This window comes from Dermacentor albipictus, unplaced genomic scaffold, assembly GCF_038994185.2.
Source record: "Dermacentor albipictus isolate Rhodes 1998 colony unplaced genomic scaffold, USDA_Dalb.pri_finalv2 scaffold_16, whole genome shotgun sequence".
In the NCBI taxonomy this organism is placed as follows: Eukaryota; Metazoa; Arthropoda; class Arachnida; order Ixodida; family Ixodidae; genus Dermacentor; species Dermacentor albipictus.
In genome coordinates, this window is record NW_027225570.1 from 5107167 (window position 1) to 5126144 (window position 18978).

The 18978-nt window shown below is 44.5% G+C and overlaps 1 protein-coding gene across 3 annotated transcripts in view; it reads left to right on the forward strand.

Moving 5' to 3' along the window:
* The window catches only part of cni (protein cornichon), a 54672-nt gene that overhangs the window by 30590 nt on the left and 5104 nt on the right, over nt 1–18978 (forward strand). For all 3 annotated transcript variants that reach the window (XM_065454785.2, XM_065454784.2, XM_065454783.2), the window contains exons 4-5: nt 5756–5899; nt 16022–16162. In XM_065454785.2, coding sequence (XP_065310857.1) covers nt 5756–5899; nt 16022–16052 — 175 coding nt within the window. In that variant the 3' untranslated portion in view covers nt 16053–16162. The remainder of the gene's footprint in view (nt 1–5755; nt 5900–16021; nt 16163–18978) is intronic.

An 18978-nucleotide genomic window follows, 5' to 3' on the forward strand; every position in this document is an offset into this window, starting at 1 on the left:
AGGTAGCACGAATTTTAAACGCTTCTTGTAAGTCCTAAGAGGTGGCAGCACCTCCCAGTGAGCGTGCATCGTCATTATGGCGCGAAATTTCAAACGGAGGGTCGAAACCGTACCCGTACGGCAAAGACCTTGCGGGACAGAAAACCGCCGACGTACATGTACGGCAAAAACCTTCAAAGGGTTAAGAACGACCCAAAAAAATTCTGGCAAGTCTTAAGCCCACACGACACGCGAACTATTACCTTATCAAATGAATCAGGTGATTCCCTAACCGACGCTGAATGCGCTCACTTGTTTAACACAACCTTTGCGTCAGTATTTACACAAGAAACTGAAATGTCATTTTCTATTCCTCATGCGAACTTTCAATGTACCATGCCACCTATTACATTTTTTCCATCTGGCATTACATCCCTCATAGACAATATCAAACTTTCATCGGCAGCTGGTGTGGACGACATTACGTCTAAACTTCTAAAAAACACTAAATATATTTGTGCAGCATATCTCTGTCTTCTATTTTCACAGTCAGTTTCAGCAGGCGTGCTGCCTCCAGATTGGAAGCACGGAAAGGTCGTTCCAGTTCACAAATCGGGCAACAAACACTCCCCATTAAATTATCGCCCCATCTCATTACCCATGGTACCCTGCAAAATCCTTGAACATATCATCTACACACATATCATGGACTTCCTTGATGCCAACCATTTTTTTTCATCCTGCGCAGCATGGTTTCAGGAAAGGTTTTTCCTGCGAAACGCAGCTAGCTATGTTCGTTCACGATCTGCATGTAAACCTTGACTCTAACTCCCAGACTGACGCCATCTTCCTAGATTTCGCCAAAGCTTTTGACAAAGTTCCTCATGAGCGTCTACTACTAAAACTTGCCGCATTACATCTGAATACCAATATCTTAGCATGGATTAAAGAATTCTTAAGTAACCGTTCACAATCAGTCTTTGTCAACAATCAAGCATCTAACTCTACCCCTGTAACCTCAGGCGTACCCCAAGGGTCAGTCCTTGGTCCACTACTATTTCTAATTTACATTAATGACCTACCAATACATGTATCTTCTAACATCCGTATGTTTGCAGACGATTGTGTAATTTATCGTAAAATTAACAGCGTTTCCGATAACACGTCCCTTCAAAACGACCTGCGAAGTGTACAGGAATGGTGTAACCTTTGGCTAATGGAACTAAACGCTAACAAATGTAAGACTGTCTCCTTCCACCACCGCAGAAATCCACTTGTTTTCTCGTACCAAATTGCTGACGTCAACCTTGAATTAGTTCCTTCCTACAAATATCTCGGAGTAACCCTTTGCAGTGACTCAACCTGGGAAACGCACATTATGAACATCATTTCATCTGCTAACAAAACACTCGGGTTTTTAAAACGCCACTTGCGCCACGCCCCCTAACATGTAAAATTACTAGCCTATCAGTCTCTCGTCAGGGCGAAATTAGAATATGCATCCCCCATTTGGAACCCTCATCAAGTATATCTCATCAATCAACTGGAATCGCTTCAAAATCGAGCTACAAGATTTATTCATTCTAAGTACTCCTACAACATCAGTATATCGGCATTAAAAACAGAATCTGGCTTATCATTGCTTGCATCTCGACGCCGCATTGCTAGTCTTTGTCTTTTTCACAAGTTCTTTTACAGCTCACTTGGCAAAGCACCATACATTCTCCCCCCGGCACGCATATCCAGTCGCACCGGTCACCCGCAACAAGTCGCGCGCCCACGTACACGCACTGTCACTTTTTCGTCTTCATTCTTTTTTCGTGCAGCAACAGACTGGAACGGCCTTTCCAACGAAATCAGTCATAACCTGTCCTAGCACATTTTTAAACACCGTAACAAATTATCTTACCCTGTAATAAAAATATGGCCTTCAATTTGTTTATGTATGTATGTACCCACCCCTTATGTAATACCCCTTCAATGGGGCCTTTAAGGAAATAAAATGAAATGAAATGAAATGAAATGGAGTTCCACAGGGCTCAATCTTAGGGCCACTTTTGTTTTTACTCTACATAAATGATATCTCTGTGGGTATTTCTTCGTTTATGTGGTTGTTTGCTGGCATTTGTGTTATTTATAGGAAAATTAAAAGTAAACAAGATGCTGCCATGTTACAATCACATTTAGAATGCATTAATACTTGGTGTTCCACATAGAAGATGAATTTGGATTCAGAAAAGTGTGTTCACGTTTGTTTTACAAAATAAAGGAAAAGGATTGTAAGTCTTTAGCAGATAAATGATACCCTGATAAAAAATTACCGACGATTACGTTACTTCCTAATGCGAAATTTGAGCGCAGCAAATAAGCTGTTTCACCTTTTCGATAGATTGAGGCAAAGAAATCGAGCAACACATGTATGCGCTATCACAGAATTTTTTTTTTATTTTTCACACGTATTCCTTTAACAGTCTTACACTCACCGCATTAAGTTGTGGAAGGTGCGCTGGCCTCGAGGGATATTTGTAACCGTTTGTTGTCGAAAAATGAGGAATGTCACCTTTCCGCACAGATTGCATGCATGAAGAACACAGTCTGAATTGACACAAGTCCGAGTTGGGAAACGCACACCGGAGATTCTCACGGCACGTATCCGGAAGCGGTTTCACGTCATTTTGGAACCAGAGCCGATCACACACTGAACACACACTTCCAAACGGATTGTCTGTAAACTGTCGCCGGAAAGCATTTGTTGCACCCTGACTGTTTGCGAGCCTTTGTTTGCGTTTGGCCTCGGCCTCGGCCGCGCGAACGGTAGAGTCTTCTCTGCGACGGCGATGAGCTTCTGCTTCAGCCTCGCTTACTGCTGGTTGCTCTCGACGGCGGCGATGAGCCTCCGCTTCGGCGGCGCGAACTGCAGGGTCTTCTCGGCGGCGGCGATGAGCTTCTGCTTCAGCCTCGCTTACTGCTGGTTTCTCTCGACGGCGGCGATGAGCCTCCGCTTCGGCGGCGCGAACGGCAGGGTCTTCTCGGCGGCGGCGCTTAGCCTCTGCTTCGGCGACGCGTACTCCTGGATCATCTCGACGGCGGCGACGGTAAGCTTCTGCTTCGGCGGCACGCATCTCTGGATTCTGACGGCGACGGCGCTGGGCCTCTGCTCTGGCAGCTCGTTTAGCAGCAGCAGCAGCAGCAGCAGCAGACGGAGGACTTCCATCGGTCGTCTCGCTCATGGCTCAGAAAGAACTGGCAGATAATTTCGCAGTGGCGAACGGCAGCGGCAATTTCGGCTCGGGCGGTGCACATATACAGATCCGCCGCCACCGATCTGGCTCTCTGATTGCCACCGCACAGGGGTTGCATTGGAGGAGGAGCGAAGAAAGGAATTAAGTTCGAGCCGGCGCTTTGACAACCGGAGACTCGCAGGAAGAGGGGGGAGGGGGGCGGCGTGTACACCCAGCGGCAAACGATGGGGGCAGAAGCGCGCGCAGCAAGCGGACAACACGATAAAGGGAGGAGGGAAGAGATAGCAGCGACTGACTGATGCCGCTGACGCCGATAGTGAGTCAACCCCAGCTGCGGAGTTGGTTTCAGGGACAACGCCGCCGATGCCGACACAAACAATATGATACCCTCGCTTCCGCAGTGCTAAGAACCAGGTCTAGCCGTGGGAAGGTGGTCACGTATTCGTCGACCTGCCGGGGCCTACGTGAAATAACCGGCGCGTCGGCAACTGAAGAGCACCCTATCCGCCACACAAGAACAGGGGGGGGGGACCCTTTCCTCCTCTTTCTGCATGGCGGCGACGGTGTTCTATGCAGTCACGTTATCTTGACTCTCTAGCGGCGTCAGCGGCATCCAGCGGTATCAGTCGGTCGCTGCTAGCGCTGGGGGGATGAAAGGGGGGCGGAGCTGGTTACGAGGCCGACGACAACGCCGACGACGACGCGAAACCCAGGAACGGACGCCAAAGAGCTGCGCTCTAAAAAATGAACCTATATACAAGTATCTAGGTGTCACGTTATCTGACTGCTCATGGTCTGCTCATGGTCTGCTCATGTGGATGACGTCATTGTAAAAGCTAGAAGGGCACTCAGCTCAGAGGAATTTGAAATGTTCACAGTCAAACCTAAAAAAAAACAGCTTACCTACATGTGTGAGACCAATTTCAAAATACGCCTGTGCTGTCTGGGACCCTGTGCAAAAAAACTTTATTGATAAACTAGAAAAAATACAAAACCAAGCTGCTAGGTTCGTCCTGGGGCAGTATCGATAGAGAGAAAGTTGTATTGAAATGAAACACGAATTGAATTGGGAATCGCTTTCCTCTCGGTGGAAAAAGTTCAGACTTAAATTTCTATTTCTCATTTTTAACAATAATACTGGAATTAGCAATGAAATATATTTTAAACAACCACATCATGTATCTAAGTATGATGATCATTCTCTCAAAATCCGCAAGTAAGCTGCGAGGACAAACTTATTTGCAAATTCCTCTTTTGTCAAAACTATTGTGCAGTGGAATCAGCTGTGTGAAGAGCAAGTGTGCTGTGTGAGTGAAGATTTGTTTTTTTCCCTCCTGTAACCTGCAGCTGTAATGCCTTCGGGCAATGCGGGGTAATTCTTGAATAAAGAATAAGGAATAAACAATGTAACAAACTTGCGTAAGATATAAATTGATATATCAAATTTGTGTGCTTTGAATGTTGTAACGGATGCAGTTTACAGAATAGAGCTACAAATTTATATATTTCATGCTTGTATTTTTTTTTTCAAACATTAACATTTTTTGGAAATTTCTTTCAAAAAATGTCAGCCCAAGCACTCCATACAGATGGTTAACCAGCAAAGCTGAAACGTGCGGCCCCGGTGTTCATCACTAGGCAAATCTCAATAGTTCATTAAAGTCCTTCTATATAATTGAATGTGTATTCGTGTTTCTTGATTAATAAATGGTGATGACGACGAACACGGGAGCAGTAGTACGAGCGCATTCACACAGTAGCACCGCGGGGCACCAATGAGTCAACTGCGCAAGACGACGACGCTGGAGCCTATCCCGATGATGTTTTTTTTTTGTCTACACACACACACGATAGTGGCGAAAGGAGCCCAGCTTCACTGTAAAAATTAAGGCCTTAAATCAAGATTTCGCTTCCAACAGGCACTATAATTTAACTTTCTCTCCCAAATGTGGCAAATTTAATTAAAAGTAGCCCAGTGGTTATCTGATAAAAGCATTTCCATGTTTTACATGTATTTGAATGGGTGGCATTGGAGTTGTGCCCAAGCTAAAGCTTCCTCTTAAATATAGAAAATCTTTTTATTTGCACTAGGCTGCACAAGCTGCGCAGTCATGGAAGCATCGCTCTGTGTGTGGCAGTGCAGCTGTTCTCGACCTGTGGCGCCATCTGTGTACAGAATAAGTACTTGGCATTTGACAACCAACCACGAATTGCCTGGTTGCATACCCTTTGTTCACTTTTGTGCTTGCAGTATGCAACATGCGGTTGTGGTTGCGAGTGCGAACAGTAGGCCACTGTTTAACAGAGACTTGTCGCTCCGTAGCAAGACACTGTCACTGCAACCAAGACTTGTCTTTCCGTGGTACATAGGTGTACATCTACGAAGCCTTTCACATAATGCATAAATATAATCATATTTTGTGGTGTAAAGATGTGGGACTGGGTGCTACATGTAATTACATGGCACTTTCGTGTACCTTTCTTGCGTATGTGTGTGTGGAATGGAGTGTGAAGGATGGTCCCTCCTTCCATAGGTACCGGCAGCGTCCCGTGATGAGCGTGCCTGGCCTGTACGACCCTACGAGCATAATGAACGCTGACCAGCTGAGCCGGGCAATGCGTGAGGGATGGGTCAAGCTGGCCTTCTACCTGCTCTCCTTCTTCTACTACCTCTACGGGTGAGCTTTTCTTTTTTTTACTTAGACACTTTTGTTGCTTGGCCTGCTTCGCTGGTCTGCTTGCCCACCAGAAGGTGCTACGTGCTTAAATGTGGCAACGAATGTGTATTGGTAACCCTTGAAGCGCAATAAAAATATTATTATATTGCATTATATATGTTCTTCGAAATGAAAATGGAAGGTGGATTGAGACACCTTATAATGTTGACGGCTGCACCCTCACACGTAATAGCAATAATAATAATTTTTAAGATGTTCTAAAAAAGTTAAGAAAATCCAGGTGGCGTTACGTGTATTTCATAGTTACGTGCTGTGCCTTCTGCATATACAGTTGTTAACACTTAACGTGTCCACTTCAGGTTTGGGTTTGGCCACATTGATAGAAATAGTTGCTCAATGACAGCTGCCTGCTAAATGACATATTCTAGATGTGACACCCAGAGTTTTCATTTGTATATTTGTGTTCTTTTGCTATGTAATTTTCTCGTGTTTAAAATGATTTTTCAGTGCAGATTTGGAAATATACAGTTGAACCTTAATACAGTGAAAACGGATGTAGCAGATTGCGGGATAAAGTAAATAAATGTCGTCACCATTGTTAGTGTAATGAATATGTGCTTATAATGCTGAATATAACAAAGGTATTTTTGTGTCAAATGCAACTGTTTAACAAGGTTTTGCTTTTTAAAAAGTCAGCTTGCATGGGCCATTCCTTCAGCTCTGGAAACGTTTACTGCCCCAGCAACAGGCGCGCACAGTGCATGCTGCTGTCTCTCTAGACCAGCTTGTGATGCGCACGACATGTCTCCTGCTGTGGCCTCAAAAATGCACGAACGGATGCCACCACTTTTCGGATCTGCACAGGGTGTTAAACCTTGCACAAATTCATTGTCACCAGCCTATTTTTATGACCACTGCTGGACGAAGGCCTCTCCCAGTGATCTCCAATATACCCTTGTCTTACACTACCCGATTCCAACTTGTGCCTGCAAATTTCCTAATTTCATCACCTCACCTAATTCTCTGCTGTCCTCAACTGCGTTTCCCTTCCCTTGGCATCCAAACTGTGATTCTGACAGACCACTGACTATTTGTCTGACACATACGTGGCCTGCCCAGCTAAATTTTTTTCTCTTAATGTCAACTAGAATATCGGATATTCCCGTTTGCTCTCTGATTCACACCACTCTCTTCCTGTCTCTCAAAGGGCCCCCTCACCAGGTCTGGTCCTTTTGAGCTGACAAGTGCCATGCATACAATGCGCACTAACGACCGTGTTTGCTCAGTATTGCATCGCTACGTGCCGCAGAAAGAGCTTAAATTTCGCTCCAAATGCCATCTGCTCTTCTCCTCACGGGTGCTGCGCTCCCAGCCAGAGAGTCGACGCATGTCGCACAAGTGCGCTTACATACATGGCAGTGCTGTGATATGGCTCCTGGTGTGGCATGTGATTTCAAGAGTTATTCGAGGTGAAAGGGGGTTTATTCGGGCCGTAGAGCAGCAGCGACAAACGCAGCACCAGCAGGTAGGGCGCAGCCAGAGAGCGAAGTGGGTATGAGCTATGCGATGGCAACAGTGCTTTTGAGTGTGCTGATCTCCCTCACAAAGGCAACATCTCTCGTTTGTGCAATCAGGTGGTTCAATAGACAAGTTTAAGTTTTAAGAAATAATAAAAAAAACACAAACCAAATGTCTGTATGTTTTTTTCACTTTGCATTGCAGCAAGAGAGATGTACTTCCATTTCGTCTGCTTGTTCTCAGGTTGTGCAGTTGCGCACATAGACAAACAAACTACGTCATTTTCTACCGTGTTCCAGCGCAGGATCGTGTGATCCACTTGTTTCAGCCTCAGTATTCGTGTAGCCCTGACTTACACGGCTAGTACGGTGTCCTCGTGCACAGCGCACTGCGTGAAACGACACAATCTCAACTGCTGGCGCGTGACGCCATCAGCGGAAGTGCGTTGTGCAGCAAAAAGGCAAAAAAAAGAAAAAAAAAGAAAAAAAAAGCTGGGGCCCGTGACCTATGCATCACACAATCCTCCAGCTCCGGTATGGGAGAACACAGGGAAGAAATTTTGCTTCCGGAGGCTAGATGGGGGGCAAGTAGAGAGAGTGTCAATGTCGAGTTCGCAGCATTGAAATATTTCTATCTCGGCTATTAATGAACCAATTTGAAAAATTCTTAAGGCAGAATGCTCCAGGGCATGTAACTTCCAGCGTATAACCAAAACTTGCTATTTGGCCTGGTCAGGGTCCCTTTGACATTACACTTAACAAATTTCTATTCCATTACTCTTTGTACAGTACTCAACGTCTTGTTAAGCTTCTTTGTTTACCTCCAAGTTCCTGCCCCATATGCTGGGGTAGAATTCTGTGATTGCACTTTTCTTTTGCTCAGTGCTGTGGGTGGTGTGTCCAGTTCCCATTGGTGCAAGGGCACATGTTCAAATCCCAGTGGTGGTGTTGGGCAAAGAATTGGCAAGCTGGCCTGATGGTGACACGATAAACATGACTTGTTGATGATGGTGATGATGGCCATCGTCATTGGTCTTGTGGATAAGATGGACAGGCACAGAAAACCCATTTTTGAGTTTCAAGCTTCGACTCCTGTAACAGTAATATACTACTAAAAATTCTGAGTGGCTACGGCTCACCTTCATGAACGGGCTGGAGTACCCTGCTATTTAAAGGGCCACACGAGAGAGACATAAGTTGAGTTGCATTTGTAAATTACTTTTCTGTGATACCAAAAAAAGAACTAAAAACTCTTGTTACGAAAGAAGGCTTGGCAAGCCTGAAGGTTGTAAAATAAAATCTAGGTACTGAGTCGTGACCCTACCTTGAAGTCCCCATAACAGCTTGCCATGACGTCACAGGTTCTGGTGGTACCAGTTGGGGATTAGTTAATTTTTATGGGTTAAGATGGACAATATTACAGTGGCTAGATGGGTAGGAGTGCCACGTTCCAGGTGTGAAGTGTAGTTAGTGCTTCTCCACTGCATGACAACAAAAATGGCGCTATGGTCTGTGGCCTGTCACAGTCTGTGCATCGTGTGCTGGTGCAGCCATTTTACAGTGGAACTGCAGCGTATTAAAGTGAATGTTTCTTTACCTCTTCCTTCGACTTTCCCACTGCTGCTGCTGCTGTCTGGTACCCCGTGTCAAAAGGTGGTTCAGAGCGCGTATACATGGCAGGAGTGCGGCAGAGAGGAAAGGCGATGCAAGAAACTCGTTTGGACCTTTGCACCACTTCAAGTGTGCACAATGGAGCTCACTGGTTGTTGCCACATTAGCCTCTTGACAGCTGTAATTATCCGTGACCCTCCGCAAAAGCATAACAGAACTTGCAGTGCTTACTTTCTGCTAACGTGCAAGTCCAGAGGGAAGCAAGGTAGAGTGAGTAGAACCGATGTAGTCGTGAAATGAGTGAACCTGCCACTCTTTGCTTGCAGTTCCCACACAAAGGGGTAGGGGGGGTATACGGAAAAGGCGACGCGAGAAGGCAAGGAAATGTTACGGCTATAGACGCGACAGCAGTAGCGGGCAAACGGGATTAATTTAAGTTCAAGGTACAGTAGAGCACACTCCAGCTATTTCTGTAAAATAAACATTGGGCACATTTGTCAAGCATACAACTTGGGCAAGGCGTGCAGATGCAGAGCCGCACTAAAGCGCATCGTAGGGTCTAGGCAACACTGTGGAAGCAGTCACGCATCAAGGCCCCAAGCGATATTGTGGCAATACCTTTTCCCGATGCTAATGCCTTTAGCGCTTTTCGCTTTTGTGAGTGGTCAAGAGGTGCTCTGCTCTGGGCAGTGTCAAATGCGGCCACTCACAAATTCGAAAAGCACCGAAAGGCATTGTCATTGGGAAAAGGCATCGCTACAAAATGACGGCCAAAATGAACACTTCTGTGCCCACCGCGATAGCTTTGCGGCTATGGCATTGCTCAGTGTTGTGAGTTTGATCCCGACCGTGGTGGCCACACTTCGATGGTGGTATTATTTTACCCAAAAAAACCCAAAAAACCCAAAAGTGCTCGTGCACGAGCGCTTTAACCAAAAAGCGCTCGTGCGCCTAGATTTAGGGGCACGTTAAAGAACACCACAGTGCCAAATTAATCCGGAGTCCACCTCTGCAGCATGCCTCATAATACAATTGTAGTTTTGGCACATACAGTCCCATAATTCAATTAAAGTTTAATACTTCTGCCACAATGCGATGTGCTATGTGAGGCAATGTATATGCTTAACGTTCACGCTCAACAATGCCTCAAGCAAATACGTCTCCCTGTCTGTTCTGTGTACTATGCAGACAAACAGCAATGGTGCACGCAAGGTAGCGTTTAACTTCAACAACTAACCGTTCTTGTCTTTCACTAAACATTGAAGAAATTAAACATTTGCCATCAACATCAGTGGTGATTATGGTGAATCAAAGTAAACAGCACAGAAAGCTTCGCTTACATTGATTCCCACAGTGTGTGGGATCTGCACGTTTATAACTGTATTTAAACTGGAAACTGTCTTTATATGGCTTTGCAGTCGAACCCACTTATTGCACCAAGAAAACCCCATTGTTAAACCAATAATTGTTATAACTGGATTTCAAGAAAAAATCACAGGAGACAAACATCCAAACATTTTTTAAATTTTATTTATTCGAAGTACCTTACAGTCTTCTATATGAGGAATTGGGTAAGAGGGGGCTAGCACAGTAATATGGGGATGCAAAACAAAAACAAAGACTTAAAGCAAACTGCATATCAGAGTACAGGGAAAAATTGTACACAAATTCGCACATTTCAGTTAAAAACGGCATACAATATACAACAGCTATCTGAAGGTGCATGTTAAAGAAATAACTTTAAAACAAATATGATGAGAGAACTAAGTTAATATGAAAACAGATAGACAGTTCCAGGCAGTGCACATGGCTATTTCATGTTTAACAATGCAAATGAACAAAGACACAACAAGAAGAAACAATAAAAGCTACCGCTCTATTTCATCCAATGAAATGTGTGGTTAGATGCTAGCTAAATTTTTTGTTATCAGAGTTAACGCCGATGAAGCCTGGTAGGTCGTTCACTCGCATGGCGCCTGTGAGTGTTAAAAGGAAAGTGACCGTCGTGCCATAGGTGCGCATGAAGCTGAGATGATTTTGTAATCTGCGTGATGTGCAAGATGGTATAGACAGACATAAAGTTGAAAGCCTGGCACTCGGAATTTCAGTGAAACAAGCACAAAAGCTCGATGTCATGACGCCCACATGGAAGTAAAGAACATTTCCGTTATGCTAGATAGAGGAGACAAAATGAGTGTACCTATTCTGCACAGATTCTACAAGGTTATTAGATTATTGTGGTTGGATGACCAGATAGTGACTACATACTCAAGCTGCAGACAGAAAAGTGTTTGAAAAGCCAACTTACAAATGTTACAAAAGTTGGGCATTTGTGTAAATTAAGACGTAGGCATCCTAAAGATCTAAAAGAACTAGCACGAAATTAATTACTTATTACAGAAAAAAGAATTAACTACACAGAAAGAAGTACAGTCAAAACCCACTTATAGCCTTGCCAGTTTTAACTATATTCAGATGTAACAATGCACAGCTGCCCCGCTGAACTTTTGTCTGTGTTCTGTGGGCAAAGTAGCTGGCTTGCTGCAATTGGCTACAACACCATGCCTTCGTTGCATCACAGTCCCCAGGTGCTATCTCCCTTCTACCTCTCCAACATTGCCGCCGTTGACCTGTGCATAGGAGGGATGGAAAGGAGATGTGCGAGGCCTGCAATGCGTAGGGCGATGTGCCAGATGCGTGGTTACAAAGGCAGTTGTGGCAAAAGTGCGAGGCATACATTCTTTTTTTTTTTAAGGATTACATGTTCTTTTTCCTTATAGCAGGCAGATTTAATCATAACCTATAACGCAACATGCGTGGGAGCTTTGTAGTAAGCAGTTTATTTTGCCATAGAACACATACAAAAGTTGACGGTGCATCAGCTGCTCATTGTTATATATTATATGTTAAAACGAGCATTGTTGGAAGTGGGTTCGACCATAGTGACAGTTACAAATTTATAAATGCCTCGCACTAACGCCACTTTCAAAAGTGATAGACTTATATGGTCAGTCTGCTGCTGCTTTCCAGGTTTGAGAAGCAATGTTTACAGCTCTTAACGGTATTCAAGACTGTAAAGTAATTTGTGATAACAAATTTTGATGAACTATGCACTAATTCTGTACTGAATAGCTTTGCATCAGTCCTTTGAAATAAACAGCAATGAAGAATTATGTCCAAGATGGTATATGTAAGTGGGCTTACCCTGTCAAACGGGCAAGTTAAGGGCAATCGGAGTGTACTCGCAGAAGAGTGCACTCCTGTCGGAGTGCGTACCCTCGCCGCCAGTGGTTTCAATAGTACAAAATGTAATACATGGAAAAAGGACACAGAAGTTCGTTTTAGTTGTTGAACAGCTATTAGCAAAATAATCAGAGCAGCATTCGCTGATATTCTGTTATGACAGGACCAAATGCTGCCTCATCGCACACCACCATCTTGTTCTGGATTGGCTAGGCATTAGTCTTGGCTGGCGTTGACTTGCAACACTCTTATAATATAAATATTTTCATTTTTTGTTGAGCAAATATAGATTAAGATTGTTTTGTATTTATAATACAACTAAAACAATCACCTTTAAGAAGTTTTTTTATTTTAATCTACATATTCAAAAAAACACGGTATTAGTCTGTCACCGATTTTTTTTTTATTGCGAGTGCGCTCCGTTTTCCTGTTTAGCACCGCGTAGCCTAAAGTGTTACTCAAGGTCCCAAAATGCACTTAACTTGCCCGCTTGACAACGGCATAATACGTGCGGGGATTGACTTTTCTGAATTTTTTTCTGGAGAACATGCAAGAAAATTGTTTTGATTTTGAACTAATGTAAAATAAGATTAAGCAAATACTGAGGCCAGTGCAACTAAAGCTCCCAGTTCCTTGCACAGCTAGACGATACGTATGAGGCACGTGTACGACAGAAATAAGCAATCTTTTTCAGCTACAAAAAAATTGGACAGTGTTAGAAATACAATTTATTGCACCATTCAGTGATATAAAAAAATTAAATTCTGGAGTTTTACATGCCAGAAGCTCAATTTGAATATGAGGCGCACACTGTGGTGGGGGACTCCGGATTATTTTTTACATGCACTCAATGCGCGGTGCATGAGCTTTTTTGCATTCTGCCCTCATGGCCGGTATTAAACTAGAGTGATGATGTGTGGCTGTTCTTCGAGTGAACGAGAAAGCTTTTGAGCAATCATTTATTGTTGTCCACAGACTGTTGCGCAAATCATATCATCAGTTTCTTGAAGGACAAGAAGTGGCTCCTTTGTACAACATGCCACATTTTTATTGGCAACCGGCTCACTTGACAGGTGTGTAAGTTATGGCTCGGTCTCTCCTGGAGCGTTCAAATTGGCCGCCAGCCCGTGGAACACTTGCTTGTTAAGCAAATTTCACTTATTTTTTTTCAAATTTCCTTCGTTGCGTAGGCATGAACGGAGGGCAGAACGCCGCCACTCATTAGTCACAGACACACTCTCAGAAGTGGCACTCGCACACGACTTAAGCTTTTTGTCAGCAGAGCGAAGTCCATGCTCCTTTTCTTGGATCGTTGTAAACGGACATATATTTGCCGTGGTTTGAATTTTCCAGCCTGACTTACAAGTAGATGCGAAGCAAGTGATGTCCCCTCTGCTGATTTTCTTCTTTGCAGAAACACTTGATGCCGGAGCCCAAGTAATGGTGATCATCATTCGCAGCGCTCATATCACTTCTTAAGCATTGTTGTAACTTACTGAAACTTAAAGAACTATTGTGGCAGCAAGTACAGCTCGCTGTATAGTCTGCATGTTGACAGATGATAAAAAGAAAAATTTTTTTAGTTCGATTCTTTCAAACACTTATTTCTAACATCACACTCTTATTCTCTTACCATAAGTTGGCCATCTTATTTTAAGCCTTACACGAAAAGCAAAGAATTTGAAATATTACCAACATGCAGTAGCAGACGGCTGCTCCCCCCTCGTGATGTCACGACGCGAAAGAGCAGTGAACTGCGTTAGTTGGCACACCTACCCATCTAGCCAGCGTAGAGTACACTGAATTTATGCGATCTTCACAAACGTTCCTGGATGTTTCTGTATGTTTTTATTTTTGTGTCTGTTTTACCACCAACTTGGGTCACTGGGTAGAGCATCGGGCTGCAGTGTTGACTGAACCAGGTTTGAAACCAACTATTAGACTACCGTGGGTCAGTAATTGTGTCATAATGATTAACCCTGTGAGGGTTGATTTTTCTCGCCATATGCGATCGCCCAGGGCCGATATTTTTTTTATTGCAGATTCCAATTCTTCTTGGGGAGTTATTTGGAAAAAAATGTACCTTAATTTTTCTAGAGTGACCGTAAAGTGAGAAAAAAAAAATTTTGCGTTGCTATATATGTACTCTTCATTCATTAATAACAACAGTAAACAAGGAAATAAACTTATAAGAACTGAAAATTTGATGCATTGTTATAGTTCAAGGCTTTGAAAGTGCGCACACGAGAATATTTCGCAAGACTTAAGTGTTCTTGCTTTTACACTAATATGTACAGGGTCGTCCTTTTTGAAAGGGAACACGCGAGCGCGTGGCCTGTGCTCTGCGGCGGCTGCCTAGAGCGCCGGTCAGTGGCAGCGAGAGGAAGCACGTCCGCTTTTGGCGTCATCTATTGACGGTCAGAATGACTATAGGCATGGCCGATTGGAAGCGCCTACTGGATTCCCTTCCCCGTATTACTGATGCGCAAGGAGCGGGGCCTGCAGCTAGCAAATCGCACTCGCACTGCATGCCCCACTCCTTGCGCATCAGTAATACGGGGAAGGGAGTCCAGTAGGCGCTTCCAATCGGCCATGCCTATAGTCATTCTGACCGTCAATAGATGACGCCAAAAGCGGACGTGCTTCCTCTCGCTGCCACTGACCGGCGCTCTAGGCAGCCGCCGCAGAGCACAGGCCACGCGCTCGCGTGTTCCCTTTCAAAAAGGACGACCCTGTACATCCATAACGTAATCGAACTGCGTAGGTGCGCGCACTCAAGAAAGCTATGTGGTTGTGTGCTCGTCAAAATAGCAAAGCGTGACAAACTTCCGCTAATCTTCATGTTATCGCCAACCAGAAGCAATTAGTTTTCGAAAGTCTTAAAAAAAAAAGAAGAAGAGCAGTGGAAACACATGCACGGCTGCATTGTTCCTATGCACACCTCTGTGAGCACTAAACGAGTGAGAAACAAGCGGTCGCCCTTTGAGCGATTAGTAACGAATAGCCATCAGTTTTGCAAGCGCAAGAAGCCAAAACCGCCCGCGGAACAAAGCATAAACCGCCATCCGCCCGTGCGAGCGGTAGCATATAGTAGACGCGCGAGAGCAAACTACCGCTAAAACAAGCCATGCAACAAAAACCGAGAGAGGGAGGCGTGCTTTTTAAACGTACAGACGGTGCCGTATACTTACGTCATTGACCCTCAAAGGGTTAATAAGTGACTGCGAACACTAAAAAAGTTACAGTGATAAATAGCATTGTATGCATGTGCGATGGCTTGGATTGCTGGTTGTCAATGCTGTTAAAATAATGTCACCTGCTGTTAATGAAAATGAGTTGGAAGTCAGTTCTCTGTGTGTCTGTTCGCTACATGCTGTGTCCTCTCCTTTACGCTGTTTTGTTCAAACGACACCAATATGAGAAAATACTTCAGGTGCTGTGGTTTTGACACAAAATCCAATTATGGAATTTCGGCCTTAATTTTCTCTTCCATTAATGCACTTTATCGGTCCAAACTGATATAGTGTTTCCGTTGAATTACCCTTTGATGTTTCAAATGGTCACACATACACATTTTACACTTTATGAGCTGTTGCTTAACAGTAAAATGAGGTATAGAAAGCGTGCATGCACATGAAGGTTTCCTTTTATGGTCAAACTGCCTGAGTGAACTTTGCTCTTGTGGCTGTGCTGCTGGAAGTAGAACTGCTCTTGCAGACTTGTGAACCGTGTTTTAAATTTTCCACTGCAGCATGATCCACTCCCTGATTACGGTGGAGTGAGTGTGGGCCACACCCGGGAAGGAGAAGCGGCAACCCAGGCGAAGAAGTATCCTTCCAATCGGCTGTCGCCCCATGAAGCAAGGCTGCGACGTCCCGAAGTGCTTGCTAAGGTTGAACGAGCGTTTCTCCTCTTACCGTATTTACTCGCATTATGATTGTGCTTCTTTGTTTAAAAAAATTGACGCAAATTCAGGGGCGCGATCATTACGCGAGTTAAATTTCCCACGAAATGAAACATTTTCTTTTTTCATCCCGCATTTGCTGTGGGATGACAAGCAGGCGGCTGCCGCTGTCAGTGCGGGACACCAAAAAAAAAAATGGCAGGCCAAACACGATTATTTATCTTCTTGTGAGTACATTACCCGCATTGAAACAGTTTCTTCCGTATCATTAATATCAGCAAGTTTGCGACAATAACCTAGCTATGTCCACTTTGAGGGGACAGAAACAGAGATGGGCACGCTTAGCTGCCAGTGACATAGAAACACATGGCAGGCATGCTGCAAAAACTGCGGCATTTGTCTTCACTGCTATCCTAATAAGGCACGTTTCTGCTAAGGGTGGGCGAATATCTTAGCTGCGTTACAAGCATCGTCATATGAATAGGGTACACTTCTAACATGTCAGTGTAAACATCGCCACTATCGTTGCCGCTCGCGATTTGTTGCGTGCCCATGAGTGCAGACGAAGAATCGAAAGGCGCCTTTTATGTTTTTGTTGACCAAAACCATTATGAAGCCTACAAATAATAAAGCCGAGGCAAGTTTGGTTGTAGCTTTTTTTCATGAAAGTGCGGAAAGTGATGAAAGAAATGAAATGGGGCATCTGCTTAAGAATATTGAGTGCATGCAGACCGCTTGGTACGTCTTGGAAGAGTCGTTCGCGCAGCATGCGACAGATGGTAAGCGTGATCATCATTAGCTAGACTTGGCACACGATATATCGCTGCAGCTAGTTCGAGGTGTGATCATTACACGAGAAAGAAGAAAAAAATCGAATTTTGACAACAAAATTCAAGGGTGCGATCATTATGCAAGTAAATACGGTATCTCTTGTCCATGAAATTTCCTAAAAGGAACTCTGGTTCTGCAGTCGTTCGACTACCATGGAAATGATGGCTCAAATGCAGGAATTCTTCCACAAGCACGAAGATGGAGCATCTTTGTGCTTTGGCTTCAGACGGTGTTGCATTGTTATGCTTAATTTTTGTTAATTCTATATAATAGAGCAGTCATAACTATTCTATGCTCTTTAAGGTAATATGATCATGCACACAGGCATAATCACCACACATTGTTGCACTTGCATCGCACTATAGGTGTTGCCCAAACTAAACCCCTTAGCAATAGCTCCTTCGGCATAACTTTCCATGTTTTTTGTCTACTGCAAGCACCAGAAGCAGCTGCAAGAGCTGAAAACATTATGGTCACCATGTTTTTAAGCAGTGCCTATTGTTAGAAATGATCAATTTGCAAAGTCGCAGAGCCACTCGAAGCCAAAGTTTAGGCAAGTCCTTGTAGTGCTCCACTTCATTGTGATGCTTGATGAACCGTAGTGCTTGCAGTTCCTGTCGACACTAGCACCAGATTGCAAAAATCTCTGATGAGATGTGGGTGTGATGGCATTGTGGCCTGCAATTTCTGTAGTAGAATATGCTGGGCCCATATCACCAACTCCCTTATGTTCCAGCATATTCATCTTCTACTTAATCAGCACACAGATGATGCACGGAAAAGTAAAGAAGACTGCACACCACAGCACTGTCTAGCCTCTTTTCTTTGTACCTTTCCTTCAGGCGGGACACGCATACACTTACAAGTTGCACGCAACAAAATATATAGGAATGATCATGGGGGATACAGTTAATGGCCGATTTTTCTGATGCCTTCGCGGCACTGCCACGTACCCCATAGAATCAATGTATAAGAACATCTAAAATTTCAGAAGCAAAGATGCTTCGCCATTTGATTTTCCGGACTTTTTGCCATGACTGCAGCACCAAAGAGATGTCAAAGTTACCACCGCTGCCATTTTGATTATCATGCCCACCTCGAATGGGCAGCCTGGGACGCAAATCCGCTGGCAGCCATAGCCACCACAGCGTTGCAAATGCCAGTTAGAAAGTCAGCTTCGCCTCATTTTACGTGGTGAAGCATACCAAGAGTGGGAAGGGGTAATTGTCACGGTACACTATGTATTCATTAATTACGCACGTGTGCACCCGCCATTTCCTGTCATAGTATGAGCACCGATCAGACTAATAAGTACAGTAAAAGCTCGTTAATTCGAACCGCAAGGGGAAGCCGCTTGAGTTCGAGTTAACGAAAGTTCGAACTAACGAAAGTGAAGGAAAGCAACAGTACACTGCGATTTGGAAGCAGTAGGGCATGTCAGAAAGTGATGGCGTTTGCTGCGGGCACACGCCATCTTCAAGTCGAAGCTCTGGGTCCGACTGTGCCCCACCACCGATGTCCACCGAAACGAACGTTAGCCGAGGCTTAACACCATCACAATGAATCGCGATGGCCGATACCTCCTAATCTGAAAACAGAGGTGCACAACCGGTGAAGACTGCCGAGACAAAGACGCTGAACATGTGAAGGTGGCGAAGGCCCTGATTCGTTGGTTCTTGATTGCAAGCGCAGCTGCGACGTACTTGATTCGCTGTGTTTTGGCGCTTGCCGTGCCATCTCCGCACAACATTAGCAGCTGTACAAGATTTCTAAAGCCTCCGAGATTCGCAACGGGCAAGAAGTCTCGGAGGTTACGTAGAACGGAGAGGCGGCAGCCGCCGCTGGCTTCTGGCTGACCCCGCGCAGGTTAGATTTTTTTCCGATTTTGCCTTCTCTCGCCGTTCTCTCCGTTTCGGAGGCAATACAGCCTTGTGTGTAGGCAGAAGGCGTGTTTCTCTGGTCGTGTGCCAGGC